This window comes from Phascolarctos cinereus, unplaced genomic scaffold (assembly GCF_003287225.1).
Source record: "Phascolarctos cinereus isolate Bilbo 61053 unplaced genomic scaffold, phaCin_HiC Scaffold_3;HRSCAF=262, whole genome shotgun sequence".
Taxonomy (NCBI): domain Eukaryota; kingdom Metazoa; phylum Chordata; class Mammalia; order Diprotodontia; family Phascolarctidae; genus Phascolarctos; species Phascolarctos cinereus.
Genome location: NW_027555736.1, coordinates 159,171,233 through 159,186,381, shown reverse-complemented (window position 1 = coordinate 159,186,381; position 15,149 = coordinate 159,171,233). Strand labels below are relative to the sequence as shown.

The 15,149-nt window shown below is 38.0% G+C and overlaps 1 protein-coding gene across 1 annotated transcript in view; it reads left to right on the top strand.

Moving 5' to 3' along the window:
- UNC13C (unc-13 homolog C) overlaps positions 1-15,149 on the top strand; it is a 705,000-nt gene that overhangs the window by 365,106 nt on the left and 324,745 nt on the right. Inside the window, exons 13-14 of the mRNA XM_020981173.2 lie at positions 6,791-6,947; positions 14,095-14,163. Coding sequence (XP_020836832.1) covers positions 6,791-6,947; positions 14,095-14,163 — 226 coding nt within the window. The remainder of the gene's footprint in view (positions 1-6,790; positions 6,948-14,094; positions 14,164-15,149) is intronic.

Sequence of the window (15,149 nt, the reverse complement as noted above, 5' to 3'; positions counted from 1 at the left end):
GTCATATTATTATCCTAGTAAGTGTCTGAGGTCGAATTTGAACTCAGGTCTTCCTGACTCCAGCCCAGCTCTCTATCCATTGTGACACCTAGCTACCCTTCTGATAGATATATAGCATGGGGTAAATAACAAGGAATATAACTCTACCCATTTCCTAGATTACAATCAAATTACTCCACAATTCCCGGGGAAAGAGGAAGCTAGAGTCCCTATGTCTCTCTTTTTCACTGAGTTACAGACAAGTGACAAGAATTCATCTCAGAATCCTGCATAGAAGGGGGCAAAACCTCCTGTTTTTCAGTACATTACTGTGTAAATCCCCAAGATTCCCAGCAGGACAGGGGAAAACTCCATAAATAGCAGCAGGAGCCAAACACAAAGGAAGTTTAATGCCAACCCGGATGAGGGAAAGCTCCACATCATTATTTCCAGGGTGGGATTTAGTCTGATAGAAACCCTGGTGCCCACATCCATTCTTTCTTCATTTCTCTTCCCTTTCTCCTCTGCTCAAATCTGGTCAATTCCCTCTTGCAAGACCATGTCCAAGCCTATGCCTCCCACGTAATACCCATCACCCAGGTTTTAGGTATACACTACTAATTATCCATTAGGGCCGGGGTCATTGGCTCTAGAAAAGCATCATAGTAGATAGAGTATTGGACTTAGAGTCAAGAAGACATGAGTTAAAATGTTTCCTTGGACACTTACTAAACTTTGTAACCCTCAGCCTCAGTTTCCTCATCTGTAAAATGAGGATAATAATATGACCTACCTCCCAAGGTTGCTGTGAGGATCAAGTCAGAGAATGAAGGTAAAGTGCTTTGCAAACCTTAACATGTTATATGTTATATAAACATTAGCTATCATTATTATACCTACTATTATATTCAAACACTATGAATGAAGTGAATTTAGTGGGATACTTCTCATTTTCTAAGTTTACCATTCCTGAAGTTCAGCAGTTGTTCCTGTGTCAATTAGATGAGGCAAGAATCAATGTTAGAGTCTTTTATTGTAGTTCAAATAGAATGGATTTCTTTGCAAGGAGTGCTAGAATTAACCCTTTGGGTATTTGATGCTTGAAAATGATACTATTTGAGGTTCTGAAAGATATGAATTTTAAGCATACAGCTGAAATAACACAGGGTTGTCTTCCCTATTTAATCAGCAATCTTATGTTCATCTAATTAAATCCTAGTTGTGACAAAATGCTTAGCAAACAGAACTGCTTGTGTGGGAATCTTCCACTCTGGGGAAAGCTTTTGCACCTGGGCTAGAGTGAGATTCTTCTGTTGAGTTGACCAGTTGAGATGCAACTCTGATTAGCATAGTGGATGAGAGTTGCTCTTCTCATAATTTCAGGGTAAGGAAAATGCTTAAGAAAAATACATTATGTACACAGCATAGCTTATGGAATAATGAAGATATAGATATATTTTATCTGTTTATTCATTTTTGCTTATTAAGTGGTTTACTTATTTACTCATTTACTTATTCAATCATTTGTTCATTTATTCATCTATCTGTTATTTATCTATTTACAAAGCACAGGCTTACTGACTAGTTCAGGAAATCATGAGAACTGTTTTTGCTTATCCCAGTCTTATGCACTTCATCCTTGGTGTTACTCTGATAGCCATATGTATTGGTTTCATTAGCACCAGAATATAACAAACCAAGCTAAGTAAGTCAGGAACAAGTTTATAAAGAAAAAAAAAAGTCATAATATATCTCTAGGTAAAAAACATGAAACAAATAATCCCTAGTTTATGGAGTATTTTTGGTGAACCTTATGGATAACCTTAGCCCACACATCAGCACAAACCCTGATAGATGTGACTGTGTACCTAACATACAAATAGATAATAGAAAACTCCAAGGTATTGACTATGGTCATTTAGCATAGATCATGAAACCTATCGCTGATATTATCCTGTTTTAATTATCAGGCTAAATCAGCATAACATAAAGGTCAATTATCAAGATACTTTTAAAAAAGGAAAGTTCCAAAAGAATTTAAACTCTGATAGATGATGATGCCTTTACCAAAATAAAAAGGCGGAAAGACGTATCAGTACAGTAACTGCCTGCTTATATAATCAACTTTTGACATCTAAAATTAGAAACATAACTTTGCACAAATGGAGTCTAAATGTTTCAAGAAAATCCTTGATGAAAACATAAAAATGATACAGGGAAGTTTTTATAAAAATATTTCAGAAGTGGACTAAATCTTTTCAGTTACCCAATTAATTGACATATATAAAGAAGATAATATTAAGGAGGAGGTTCCACCCCTCCCCAACTCAAGCAGTATAGTCACAGAGCCCTGAATGTAATCACAGGGTATTGAGCAGGTGTTAAGTAATTTTCCCACTACTCGCCACAAATGTGAGACTGTATACTTAGTCACCTGTGGTTGAGACAACAGTTAGTCTTTGAACCAATACTAAAAACAGTAAGCTACTCAACAGTTGGGAATTCCAGGCTTAGGAGAACTTTGTGGAGACATATCCCTTTCAGGTTTGCTCAGAGGACAGCAAAGTTAGGGTTGGAGGAGAATATTTTCTCTGCTTCTGTATAAGCCACGTAGTCAAAAATGCTGAATATGTGAGTTGTCACCCACCTGGGAGCTGAGATCCAATGAAGACAAAAACAAATGAGGAAAGACGGTTACCAAAGGGCAAAGGCAGCATCAGAGAACATACCCCTTCTTGGCAGAGACAAGTACTAGCTATGGACTCAAGAATGAAGCTGCCCCTGGGGGCCAGAGAAGTAGCTTGTCCAGTAAAAAGCTACCTTCAAAGGATGCTGTGTGAGGACTCTGTAAAGAAAGAAAGAAATGCCAGTAGCAAGAGATGTGATTCCTACCCAGGTGCTTCTACCATCGTTTACTGTAAAGTCAAGCCTGCTCTTCCTACGTAGTTGATGGGAAGTGTGCCCTCAGGTTGTTTGGAGGAATGCTTCATGAATTGTTCTTATTATACCATCTCGGTAAATGCCTTTGCCAAAAGCTAATTAAGTCTGTTGGCTGAGTCTTAATGAAAGCAAACTGCTTGGAGCTTTAGAGCTATGGTAGTAGGAGCAACAACCCATAGAATTGCCCTAGAACCTGAGAACAGCAGCCACCCCCTGAGAATACCACCTGTTAATGAAAGTACAAATTGAGGGGAGTGGCCCCAGCAGAGACATTATACAAAATAATGATATTTGCTTGTTTAGTGATTTTAAAAGTCATTTGATATAGCAGAATAAAAGGTAACCTAACCACGATTTTCCCCCTGCAGTGGGAGGAAGGGTTGGGCCCATGATGTTCATCCACATAGGGAACTTCCATTTTGGAAAATTCATCTACTGATGCAGATTGAAAATTGGTCATTCATCTTTAAATCATCCTTATTAAATACACACACAAAAATTACACTTTTCAAATCAGCAAAAATTAATTTTAAATATAAAATCAATGCTTCAGTCACTCTAATATGTCTACATGTTGTTTACTGGACAAGGACCTCACAGTTAGACTTTAGGTTTAGAAATCAGAACACATGGCCTGTCTTATTTTGTTGTATTTCTAGAGGAATTGACATCACTGGAAAGGTCTATGGATAGATGAAGTATACCTACCATGAAGAAAATATGGGGAGGCAATAATAATAAAAACAACAACAACAATAATTGCATTTATATAGCACTTTATTGTTTGGAAAGTACTTTATAAATATTACCTCATATGATCCTTACAACAACCCTGGGAAATATGTAATATTATTATCCCCTCCCTCATTTTTGTCCACTATAAAATGAGGATGATAATAGGGTAATGGTTCCCAGGGTTGTTATGAGGATCAGATGAGTTGATATTTGTTATACTTGTGCCTGAAACATAATAGATACTTCATAAATACTTATTCCCTTTCTTTCCCCTCTTAGAGATGAGGAAACTGCAGAGGTTAAATGACTTGCCCAGGGTCACATAGCTTTTAAATGTCTGAGAAAGAATTTGAACTCTTGTATTCCTGACTATAGATCCAGTGCTGTATCCATTGTGCTACCTCCTTGACCCTAAGAAAGATATCCTTAGGCACCATAATGGGAAGCACTTACTTGTACCTATTCCTAAAATTTTGCAATCCCAAATTAGTGACCATGTCCCATTAACTATACTTCCATCAATCTCTTAACTTTGTACTTCCCTTCTTACCATTATACTACTGAACACTATACCACATGGCAGAGAGGTCCAGCAGAATGGGAACAGAAACAAAAGGACCACCAGTTTTCTGGTTTTTGTTCTGTAGTAACAAAAGAAGATTGGTAAAAAAGAAAAAAGTGGGTAGAGGGTGCAAAGAATCTCATAGTCCCTAAACTGTCAACAAATATTAATCAAACTCTGTCCAATGACATCCAATGACTTTGACCTCTTTGTTGTTCCTGACACGTGACCCTCCATTTCCCAACGCTGGGCATTTTCATTGGCTCTCCTTCATGCCTGAAATGCTTTCCCCACTCATCTCTGACTTCTGGCTTCCCTGGCTTCCTTCAAGTCCCCTTCCAAAATCCCACTTTCTACAAGAAGCCTTTTCCAAATCCTCTTTAATCTTAATTTCCTCCCTCTGAAATTATCCCCAATTCATCTTGTATATATTCTGTTTGTACATAGTCATTTGCATGTTATGTCTTTCATTAGACTGTGAGCTCCCTGAGATCAGGGATTTGGGTTTTGTTTGTTGTTCTTTGTTCTTGAAGAGGACCAGTGACATCAGGAAGGTGATGTCTTGACTTGCAAGTGAATTGGGTTTAAGTGAGGCAGGGCTGTGCAAAGTCATCAGCCTCACTCTCTCCTCCAGAGTCATCTGAGTCTAGTGGCAAGACAAAAGTCAAGGTGATTGGAGATGGCCCTGGATGCAGTGGGAGACCTTGTCCTTTTTAAGCTAAGGTCTTTCCCAGGCCTCAACCTGTCTGAGGCAACACCCATTCTTTGTATCCCCAGTACTCAGCACACTGCCTGGTGCTTAACAAATGCTAGTTCACTGACCAACAATTTGGTGGTGCTGAACCAGATTCACTTTGATATTTTACCATAAATGAAACAAAAAGAAGAAATTGCAGCTAAATGGAAAATGGCTTGAAGTTCACCTAGATGAATAAAATGGTTGGCACAGTTGTTTTCCCAGGATATCTAATGGTAACAAAAAAGATCTTTTCATTGGATGGTTTTGGTTTACACAGCTCATGACCTGTATAGCAAACATACCACCATTCTAGGTAATCACTTCTTATATGCCAATGTCAGTTGCAGAGGACAAGAAAGTCACACCATCTATGAAGACCTTGATGAGAGCCTCCAAATTAAGTCAATCTGCACCTTGATAACTTGTGACTTCAATGTTAAGGTGGGCACAAGGGAATTCCTGGGAAAAGGTGCTGGGAAACATATACTGGGAGCAAGAAATGGAGGCCAAAGGCAGTAGACTACTCTGGAACTTCACATCTCTAATAAAAGGAATATTTTCTTCAAGAGAGTATCAGAAGGCCGTATACACAGAGAATGCTGATGAATATTTTTAAATGAAATTGTCAGTATTTTAACAGTTATTTCAGAATCATCTCTCTGTGTATAGCTGACTACTTAGACTAGTTAAATCAAAGGTCAAAAATCAATAGCCAGTTAGAAGAAGAAAAAAGGGACAGCATCAATTTATCAACCATAGCCTTCGAGAATTCAGATTTACTTTTTTGCCTACCAAATGAAAAAGCACAGATAGAGCTTTTATGGGGAGTGCTCATTTTACTGTAGATCAGGATCATGCGCGTCAAAGGGTTCAAGAAAAGAAGGCTAAGTTGGCTACAATGGTCAACATTCACATATAAGATGTTATCTTCCAATTAAATATTGTCGTTGTTGTTTTTCACTTGAATGGTGAAAGTCAAAGTGGTATAGTGGATACATAAGTGGCTTCAGAGCCAAGAAAGCTTGGGTTCAAGTCTTGCCTTTCATACCTACAGTCTATATGATCCTACATAAATTACTTTATCTCTTAGTGCTCTTGACAATTCTCTATCAAAAGGATGCTGACTGGTGTTGGGAAATAGAGTTTGCTCAATTGGGAATTCCCTATACCAATGAAGTCATAGGTTTAGTCCTTATCCCTAAAGCTGAATGTTTATTTTATGCTGAATGTTTAAAATAGCAGGATAAGTATATGGGGAGAGACCATTGAGAGGATGGTGTTCTAGAAGCTGAAGTTAAAGAAAGGACCTCAGTCTTTTTGACAATCCCTTAACGTCAACAGAAATTTCATCCTTTGGCTTTTGAATATTTAATTCTATTACCTCACCCAAATTGTTTTTTTTCCTTTTTTTCTTTCTTTTTGGCTAGGCAATGGGGTTAAGTGACTTGTCCATGGTCACACAGCTAATAAGTGTTAAGTGTCTAAGGCCAGATTTGAACTCAGGTCCTCCTGAATCCAGGGCCAGTGCTCTATCCACTACACCACCTAGCTGCCCCTCTCTCTCCCAAGTTGAAAGGAATGTTGTAGTATTTGGGAGCAGGGCCCTAATTAGTTATCTTGCACTTGAGACAAGAGAACTTGAAAAGGTTAAATTTGATAAAGAAATTCTTCTTCTTTGTCTTAGAAATGTTAGTTCTATATCTTTTTTATTTCTTTCTTTTTGTGTGTGTGTTACATTTGAAAAAAACTACTTTTCTAGCCTTGGGTCTAATGTTGCATCTTTGTTAAATAAACATGACATGTATTAAAAAGCTTTTAATCCCTTTGTATTACAGGCATTTTTCGTGTCTGTCTTCCAAGTACATGTGTCCTGGTGTCCCAGCAGTGATGAGTACCTTATTGGCAAACATAAATGCTTTTTACGCCCACCCAACAGTCTCAACTAATGTGCAGGTGTCTGCCTCGGATCGGTTTGCTGCTACCAATTTTGGCGTAAGTATGATTTTAGTACATTACAATGACTTTGGCTTTTCTGAGTTGATTTTTCCATGATTGTCTATATTTTTAAGTCTGTGGGGCTGTTACAGGAGGACCTGACACCGGTACCTGTTAATTGTGAGTCACTAAACAATTAACAAAAAGTTTACTCTGCAACAAGCACTTAACTTCTTTTGTGGTCCCCCCTCACCTCCACATACAAATGCATCTGATCAGAAAAGGAGGGTTTAGTGATTCACTTGGTCTTGAAATATCCTCAGATTACAAAGTCCGAACTCCATATGAGTGGGAGTTTTTATATCCTTAGGTCACCAGTTTCTTCAAGCTAGACAGGGTCTGGTCAGTTTCAGTGACAGTTTTATTGCCTTTAAGGAAAACTAATCCCTCTTCGCAGGTTTTTAGGGGAAAGCCTGATCCTGGTCCTATTCCCAGGGCCTTGGGATTTAGGTTGTTTCCAGAATATCTTTATAGAATCCTCATGCCTGTTCCTATCTAGCTTATAGTGCTAAAGCTTTAACACTTATTTGAGTATTTTTGGTGAGATAGATTTACAGAGGCAATTACTGAGTCAGAGAAGAATCTAAATTCAGTTAAATATAAACCTGGAGAATGTCCTTTGATTCAGTAGTAGAAAGGATATTTTCTTTATATTCTCATTTTTTAAAGTAAAATGTGTAATTGTTTACTAATTCCTACTACCACATCCACCACAACTGTGGCTCTTATGGCAGCTCTTGGTATATTCAGATATCCTAGACTCCTGTCACCCAAATCCACATATCAACATTTTCAGGTATTAGAGATGTTAAAGTCATATTAACACCTGATTAAGGCCTTCCTACTTGAGACTTCCCCTTAGTAGCACCTAGTCAGAGGTTTTCTCCCTCACCTTAGAAAAATAATTTAAAGAGTATTAAAGAGAACTTTGGCACAGCTAGGTGGCACAGTAGATAAAGTACTGGGGCTGGAGTCAGGAAGACTCAACTTCCTGAGTTCAAATTTGGCCTCAGACACTTACTAGCTGTGTGACCCTGGACAAGTCATTTCACACTGTTTGCCTCAGTTTCCTCATTTGTAAAATGGCCTAGAAAAGGAAATGGCAAACCATTTCAGTTTCTTTGCCAAGAAAACCCCAAATGGGGTCACAAAGAGTTGGGCGTGACAAAAACAACCAAACTACAATAACAACAAGATAATTTTGCAGATAAAAAGGAAATGTGAACCATTATCATGGTAATTATTATTACTGTTGTCTGGACCTTTGACTTCATCAGTGTGGGGAAATCTGCATATGCTGGTCCACAGAATTGCAGCTTGTTGGCCTGAGAGGTGAAGGGTCTTGCTAGTATGCATCCAAGGCAAGATTTGAACCCAGGCCATCTTAACTTCAAGGCTGGCATTCTATTAAATCACACCATTTCTCTTCTGCACCATACTAGAAGGTATATCTGTCACTGCAGGACCATGAACTAAGCCCTCATTTGTCAATGTGACCTAACTATCTCACCCAAGTTGAAAAGTATAGTTTGGGGAGGGCTTGAGATGGAGGTTCAGAAGAGGGATGCAGGCAAAAAAAGTATAGCAACATTTTCCTTCTGTTCCCACATGTATAATTGTCGGTGACAATGGTGGCTATTAAATAACAGTCAACCAGCATTGAATTCATGACATGTTTATTGAGACCTTGTTAGGCAATATTGAGCATATATTTTAAAAAATTTAACATATATATATATATAAAAGGCATATATGCATACATAACATCCTGCTTCACTCTAGAAATATAGAAGTAATTCATGACTCTGTTTGGGCCTGAAAAGTGAAGTGAAGACACAATTGGAGTTATCTGTATCATTCCTACCCAAACAGGCTTATTTGGCGATAAAAGTAAAAGTGTACTTGCAGCTTAAATTATCTAGAAAGTTGATTAAATTCCCTTTTTCTTGCCATGCCTATACCAACACCTAATTCAATAGGGAGCTCTTTTCTATTCTTGAGCATCCAATATCCAATTAAGGCAACCTTTGTATGTTGAATTATTAGTGTACTTGATTATGCAAATTTTGTTCCTGTCTATTTGGTTTTTTTTAAACTGAATGTTGGGATAATTCATTTCCAAGTGAAAATAAACTATAGCTTTGAAACTTTGCTTCATTATCATCCATTTTAATAAAGAGAAGAGTAAATACCCAATGTAATAGATAAGAAAAAATAGGGATATACATTTAGTTTAAATGATTGTTAGAATTGAGCTTTTTGGAGAGACACTACTATGTAATATCAATGCACGGTAAATTGTTTAAATGTATCTTGCATGGCCATATTAAAAGACTTTACAGTTGAATGTTGTGTTAAGGACTGTGTAATTGCAGAGAGGCATGTCTGAACTATGCCTGGTTAAAAATCCTATTTTCAATCTATAGATATAAAACATAGTGAATGAGTAGATGAAGTCTGAATCTGAACCCAGTAGGGCAAAGGAAACACAGATATGATGTAGCCCCAGTCTTTGTTCTCTTCTCATGTTTTTGTATGTAAGTTTTGGTGCAGGCAATCAGGGAGTGTATGTGGTTTGGGGGAGGTGTTGTATTTTTCTGGTGAGGATGTGTGGAAGGGGGAAGGGGCACAAAGTAGAAAGGCTCAAAGATTAAATGATCTTCCACAAATGGTACAGTAAATCAAATGAAAAGAACATAGAGCTGGAATTCAGAAGGTCTGGTGGTATGTGACCTAGGTGAGTCAGTTAATTCCTCTGTGCCTCAGTTACCCCTGTCTGCCAAATGGGAAGGGATACATTGCCTCTCTAGCCTATAGTTTTATGGTCCAGATCAAATACAATAATAGGAATGAAAATTTTTTCAATATAAAATTGTCAAAACATAAGCAAAACATCTTCATCCTTCTTTAAGTTCAGGTTAGCATGCTTTTGGACTTTGGGTCACACTGTGCAAACAGCTATGGGCTAGTAGTTTAGTTATACGTATTTACTCTTGCATGGCCAGGGACCAGAGAACTGACTGTAGCCATATCAACAGAGTATAGCTATTTATGGTCATCCACTGGAACCCAGCTGAGCTTTGTTATACAAACCTCACATTTGGAATGGTATCATCAAGGGATTTTACCTGTCATGTGAAGCAGGCTATGTTTTATACTCTATATGTTTCCAATATCATGCCGGGCTCTGCTATAAGGAATAGCTTAACCTTGTGGAACACTAGGCCTTTCACCCTTCAGGGAGAAAGGATGTTAATGTTATCATCAACCATGAAACCTACTTATAAGGAAGTCATATGAAGAGTCCCTTCATTTCATGTTAACCTGAAAGAGAATGCAGAGTGCATTTCAATAGAGGCCAGTGCTTCAGCCGCAATGTGATTACAAAAAATTCTCTTTCAGAGGAAATAGAAACAGGGCAGGAAACAGAAAAGGTGCCTCAATGCTTTAAATTCCATTCATTTCAAAAACTTCAATGCTGACTTATTCTTCCTGTTAGTTGATGATTCTGCTCTCCTTTTGTCGAAGAAAATGCATTTTATTTTGAATTTTTTTAAATTTTATTGATACCTTTTTATTATACCTAATTTTATTGATACCTTTTTTTTATATCATATTCACTTCTAAATATTAAAATTCTTTAAACTTTAAACTGTCCTACTCAGAGAACCATCCCTTTCAGCAAAGTTTTACAAAGAGGTAGTTTACCAAAACTAACATGCATATTTTGGGCATATCTGACTATATATATAGTAATCTATGTCCATAGACCCTCACCAATACCATGAAAAAGAAGGAAGAGCATAGAAAATATATTTTAAAATTGGATGTAACTATTTATGCAAGTAATATAAGGCAAGAGAAAATTTCTTAGGAGTTCAAGGCACTTAAGTAGCCTAATAGGTAGAGTACTGGACTTGGATTCATGAAAACACGAATTCAAATTCAGCCTCAGATACTTGCTAAGTGACTGTGAATCTAGGAAAGTCACTTAACCTCTGTATGCTTCAATTTCTTCATCTATATAATGGGGGTAATGATCACACTATATTTGTTATACTGGGGAAATCATAAGAAAGCCTGTCTTAGGCCTTTGTGTTATATGACTTTTGAAGTTGTCTGAATAATTTGGCACCAGGACACTTCGTTACAATAGCCCCCAGTCATTGGCTTAACCAGACAAAATGACTGTCCCTCAACATGTATTCATACTGTCACAAATCTGAAAGGGGCTTTTGATTCCTTTTGCTGGGAAATAGCTAGACCCCATGTGATTTCCTGAGCATGGGAGACTCCCCCTACGTAAGTCATAAGGAGGTGCCTGAGGCACACAGTGGTTCACAGTCCCATAGCTACTAAAAGTGGGAGACAAGTTTGATATCAGGTTTTCCTGACTCAAAGCCTAGAACTCCATTAGTTACAGTGTGATGCTCCCTTTTGCTAATTGTAAAATAACTATGAAGTAATTTCAAGAGGGAGGAGTGTGAATAACTGTGGGAAATCAGGAAAAGCCTTGGGAGAAGCTGGTACCTTATCTGTTCTTTGATAGACATAAGGAATTTCTAAAAGACAAGGGTTAAGGAGGGAATGTTTTTTTTTTTTTGGAAGTGGAAAAACAGACAACCTGTGCAAAGGAATGAAAGCAAAAAGTAGAACATCACATAGGGAAACAACAGCCAGCCAATATGACTGGAACAAGGGTAATATGAAATAAAATCATAAAGGTAGATGGGAGCAAGATTGTGAGGGTCATTAAATGTCAGATTGAAGATTTTGTATTTTATGTTAGAAGCAATAGGAAACCCTGATGATTTTTGAGTTTGGGAGTGATATACCCTGATCTGTATTTTAGGAATATCAACTTGGCATCCATGTATAGGATGGATTTGAGAGGGGAGAAACTTGAAGCAGAGTTAGGATGCTATAGCAATACTTCAGGTGAGAGACATTGAGGGCCTGAGCTAGGGTACAGACTGAGTGAGTGGAGAAAAGGGAAAAGGGGCCAAGTTGGAGAGACGTTGTGAGGCTAAAATTGCGAAGAGAGCAAATTATTGTACATTTGTTATGATGGAGAGACTCATCTATAAAATGAAAAAAACTAACGTGTCCTGTGTCTCACCAAGACAATGACAAAAATGAAATGAGATACCCTGGTTCAAAAAAAGGTGATGCATGTTAGCAGGTCAACAGTTGATTTCAGATCTTGAAGTCTCTCTGAATTGCTAGCAGGAAAGTTGTCCTAGTTAATTAGAGAAAAGGGGAAATGTACAGGGCCAAGAGAGGTTAAGTGACTTGCTTAAAGTCCCAGGCAGATAAATTGGCAGGTTCCAAAGGCAACCTAGAGCCTTTTTAAAACATGAGGGGGGAAGGCAAGGGTAGAAAAGACTTCTGGCAGGTTTTTCATTTGCTTATTTTGACACAATCTTGGCATTCTGTCAATGATTTGCAACCACTGGTGCCAGTAAAGCACTGGTGAATTCTCAAAGCGTTGTCCTTCTGTATAAGAAACAAGAGAATACACAACAATGGAACAATTTCCCACGTTGATAGTCACTCTAGGGGAATAACCTCTTGCTCAATACTAAATAGAACTCTCTTAGAATTCTACTAGTGCAACTGCATAGGACACAAATTCAGTCAACCCTGATGAACAGCCTACTGTAAAGCATAGTGTTGTTCATTATCTTCCATCCAGGAAGCCCCTTATTTACTCAGTGAATCTTCAGTGAATTGGTGTTATCAGTGGTCACTGTTGCTGAGTAGATTTTGATTTATGGAATATAAACTCTTTCAGAGCAGGGTCTCTATCAAGTGTTATTGACTGGCACAGGACCACCCAGCATGATGTGCCTACATAAAAGAAGATGCTGTGCTCTATGAGCAAAGCAGAATTGAAGTAGCTCAAAAGAAATGTGAGATGTGCAAATTTAGAGACATTTCCTCTCCAAATGTTCATATGGACTATTAGTGCTCAGCCTGTGGTAGAGCCTTCCAAGCTCGTCCTAGTCTGATCAGCCATCATTGGACACGCTATACCTTGACTCCAATGTAGTGACCTCATTTTGGTCCTCTTTCCAAATGAAGGACAAGGAGCAACCAACACGTCTGATGCTAGCGCAGTGCCTCATGGATACATTGTACCATCTTTATTGATAGAATTCAAGTTTCTTGATGGCAAGAACTTCTGTTTTGTGTCTTTTCATCCTCGTTCCTGGCACAAGTCATAGCAGGGGCTTAATACACACCTGTTGAATGACTAATCATTGGAAGTATGCTTATTGAACCAAATAATACATTATCAGACTCAACTGATCCAGAGGGCCTATGTCAGTGTCTAATAATGAGCAAAGTGCTCAGGGAGGTAGGGTATGAACTCAAGAGATCTAATTTGTGAAATAACTCTTGGTGGTCTTAAAGTGTCTAGTTTATGCTTAGGAAACAGCTTTCTCTCCAATGAGAAAGCTCATTTTGGTAATTAAGTCTGGTTAGCTGAAGGGGCAGGAAGTTAGAAAGCTCTGTCTTTTTTCCTTTTGGGCATCCTGAGATCAGAGTTTAAGGAACATTCAAATACACTTCTATGCATTTGAAAGGAAGAAAAGAAATGTGAGCTCATAAGAGTATTAGAACAAATCTCTGTACTTTAGTTGGAAATGAAACTATCATTTGTTCAGGTGGTTCAAAACCTTTGTTTTTTCAATATTTTCATGTTTTCCCCTTCCCATGGAGATTATGCTTGTTTACCTCACAATGAGCTGGTTAGTGAGATAAAGAACAGAAGAGGAGGAGAGAGGAGGAGATTGGTGCTCGCTAATGCATTCTAATCTGAAGGCTACTGGCTGGACGCCAGGAGCATTTGTACTACATTAGGAGAATGGTGGAGTATGGCAGCAGGCATAAATGAAGCTCAGCAAAACACATTTTGCAATTTCTGATACACTTCCTATTATCTCCTAGCAATGCTTATATGACTATAAATTAAAAACAACGTGCCTTGCAAACAGATCCCAAGAGGAAGGCAGTCAACCCATGCTTTATGTTAGGCATTTTAAATGGCACATTTGTCCCTGACGTGATTTTTTAAAAAACATTCAAATACCAATGAGTGCATGTCCTTTTTTCTTCTTTTTCTTTTTGCTTTTTACAGAGAGAAAAGTTCATAAAACTACTGGATCAGTTGCACAACTCTTTGAGGATTGATTTGTCAAAGTACAGGGTATGTACAAAATTATCTTCCTGAGAGGAAAATACAGAATTGGGTCCAAATGGCTGTCATATTACAGAATAATCATTTATAGAGTAGAATCTTAAAGCCACCATGATAACTTGAGGAGTTTGATGTTTTCTAAAGTTAGAAGCCCTATCTCTCTGTCTGTCTCTCTTTCTCTTTCTCTTTCTCTCTGTCTCTCTATTTTTCTCTTTTAAACCAAAGGTTTTTTGTTTGTTTTATGTCCATCCCTCAGATCTCCATTTATTAAAGGATTCTGAATATTTGGATTCAGCTAAGGTTTTTGGTGTGTTTTAGCAGTCATATATTTGAGAGTCTACATGGAATGGTGAAAAGAGATCCAACCTTGGACTCAGGAAGACCTGGATTTCAGTTCTACTTTCAATATATACAGTTGTATGACCCTGAGGAAATCACTTGGCTATCCTCAGTAGCCAAGGCAACTCTAAGCTATACGATGTATAAAAAAAAAAAAAAGATGCTAGCCTGCATTAATAGAGGGAGTTTTCTCCTCTGAGCACTCCACAAGCCAATGAAATCACAGGTCTAGTTCCTGTACCCTTCTGGTAAAAATGAGTTGATCACAATTTGTCCTCCAATGATTTTCCACTTCCAAAACAACTCTATCAGGTAGCCAGAGCCAATCGGAGCCCTCATGGGGGCTGCCTCAATGGCTCTGCCTTCTCTTACTGCAGCTAGAGATGATTACTGCCATGTTCCCCACTTCATGCCCACTACCACATCTGACCTATTGAACTTGCCCTCAATACTGGACTCTATACTTTACAATGTAACAATTAGCTGATCTTGTAAATTAGTCAGCAATAAGAGAAGACTAGAAGAGAACCAGGAACCTTCTTCAAAATTCTAGTGATATAAATAATTTTAATAATATTAGTAACAATAACAACTAGCATATACAGAGGCTGCTAGTGGCATGATGGATAGAATGCTGGAGTTGGAGTCAGAAAGTC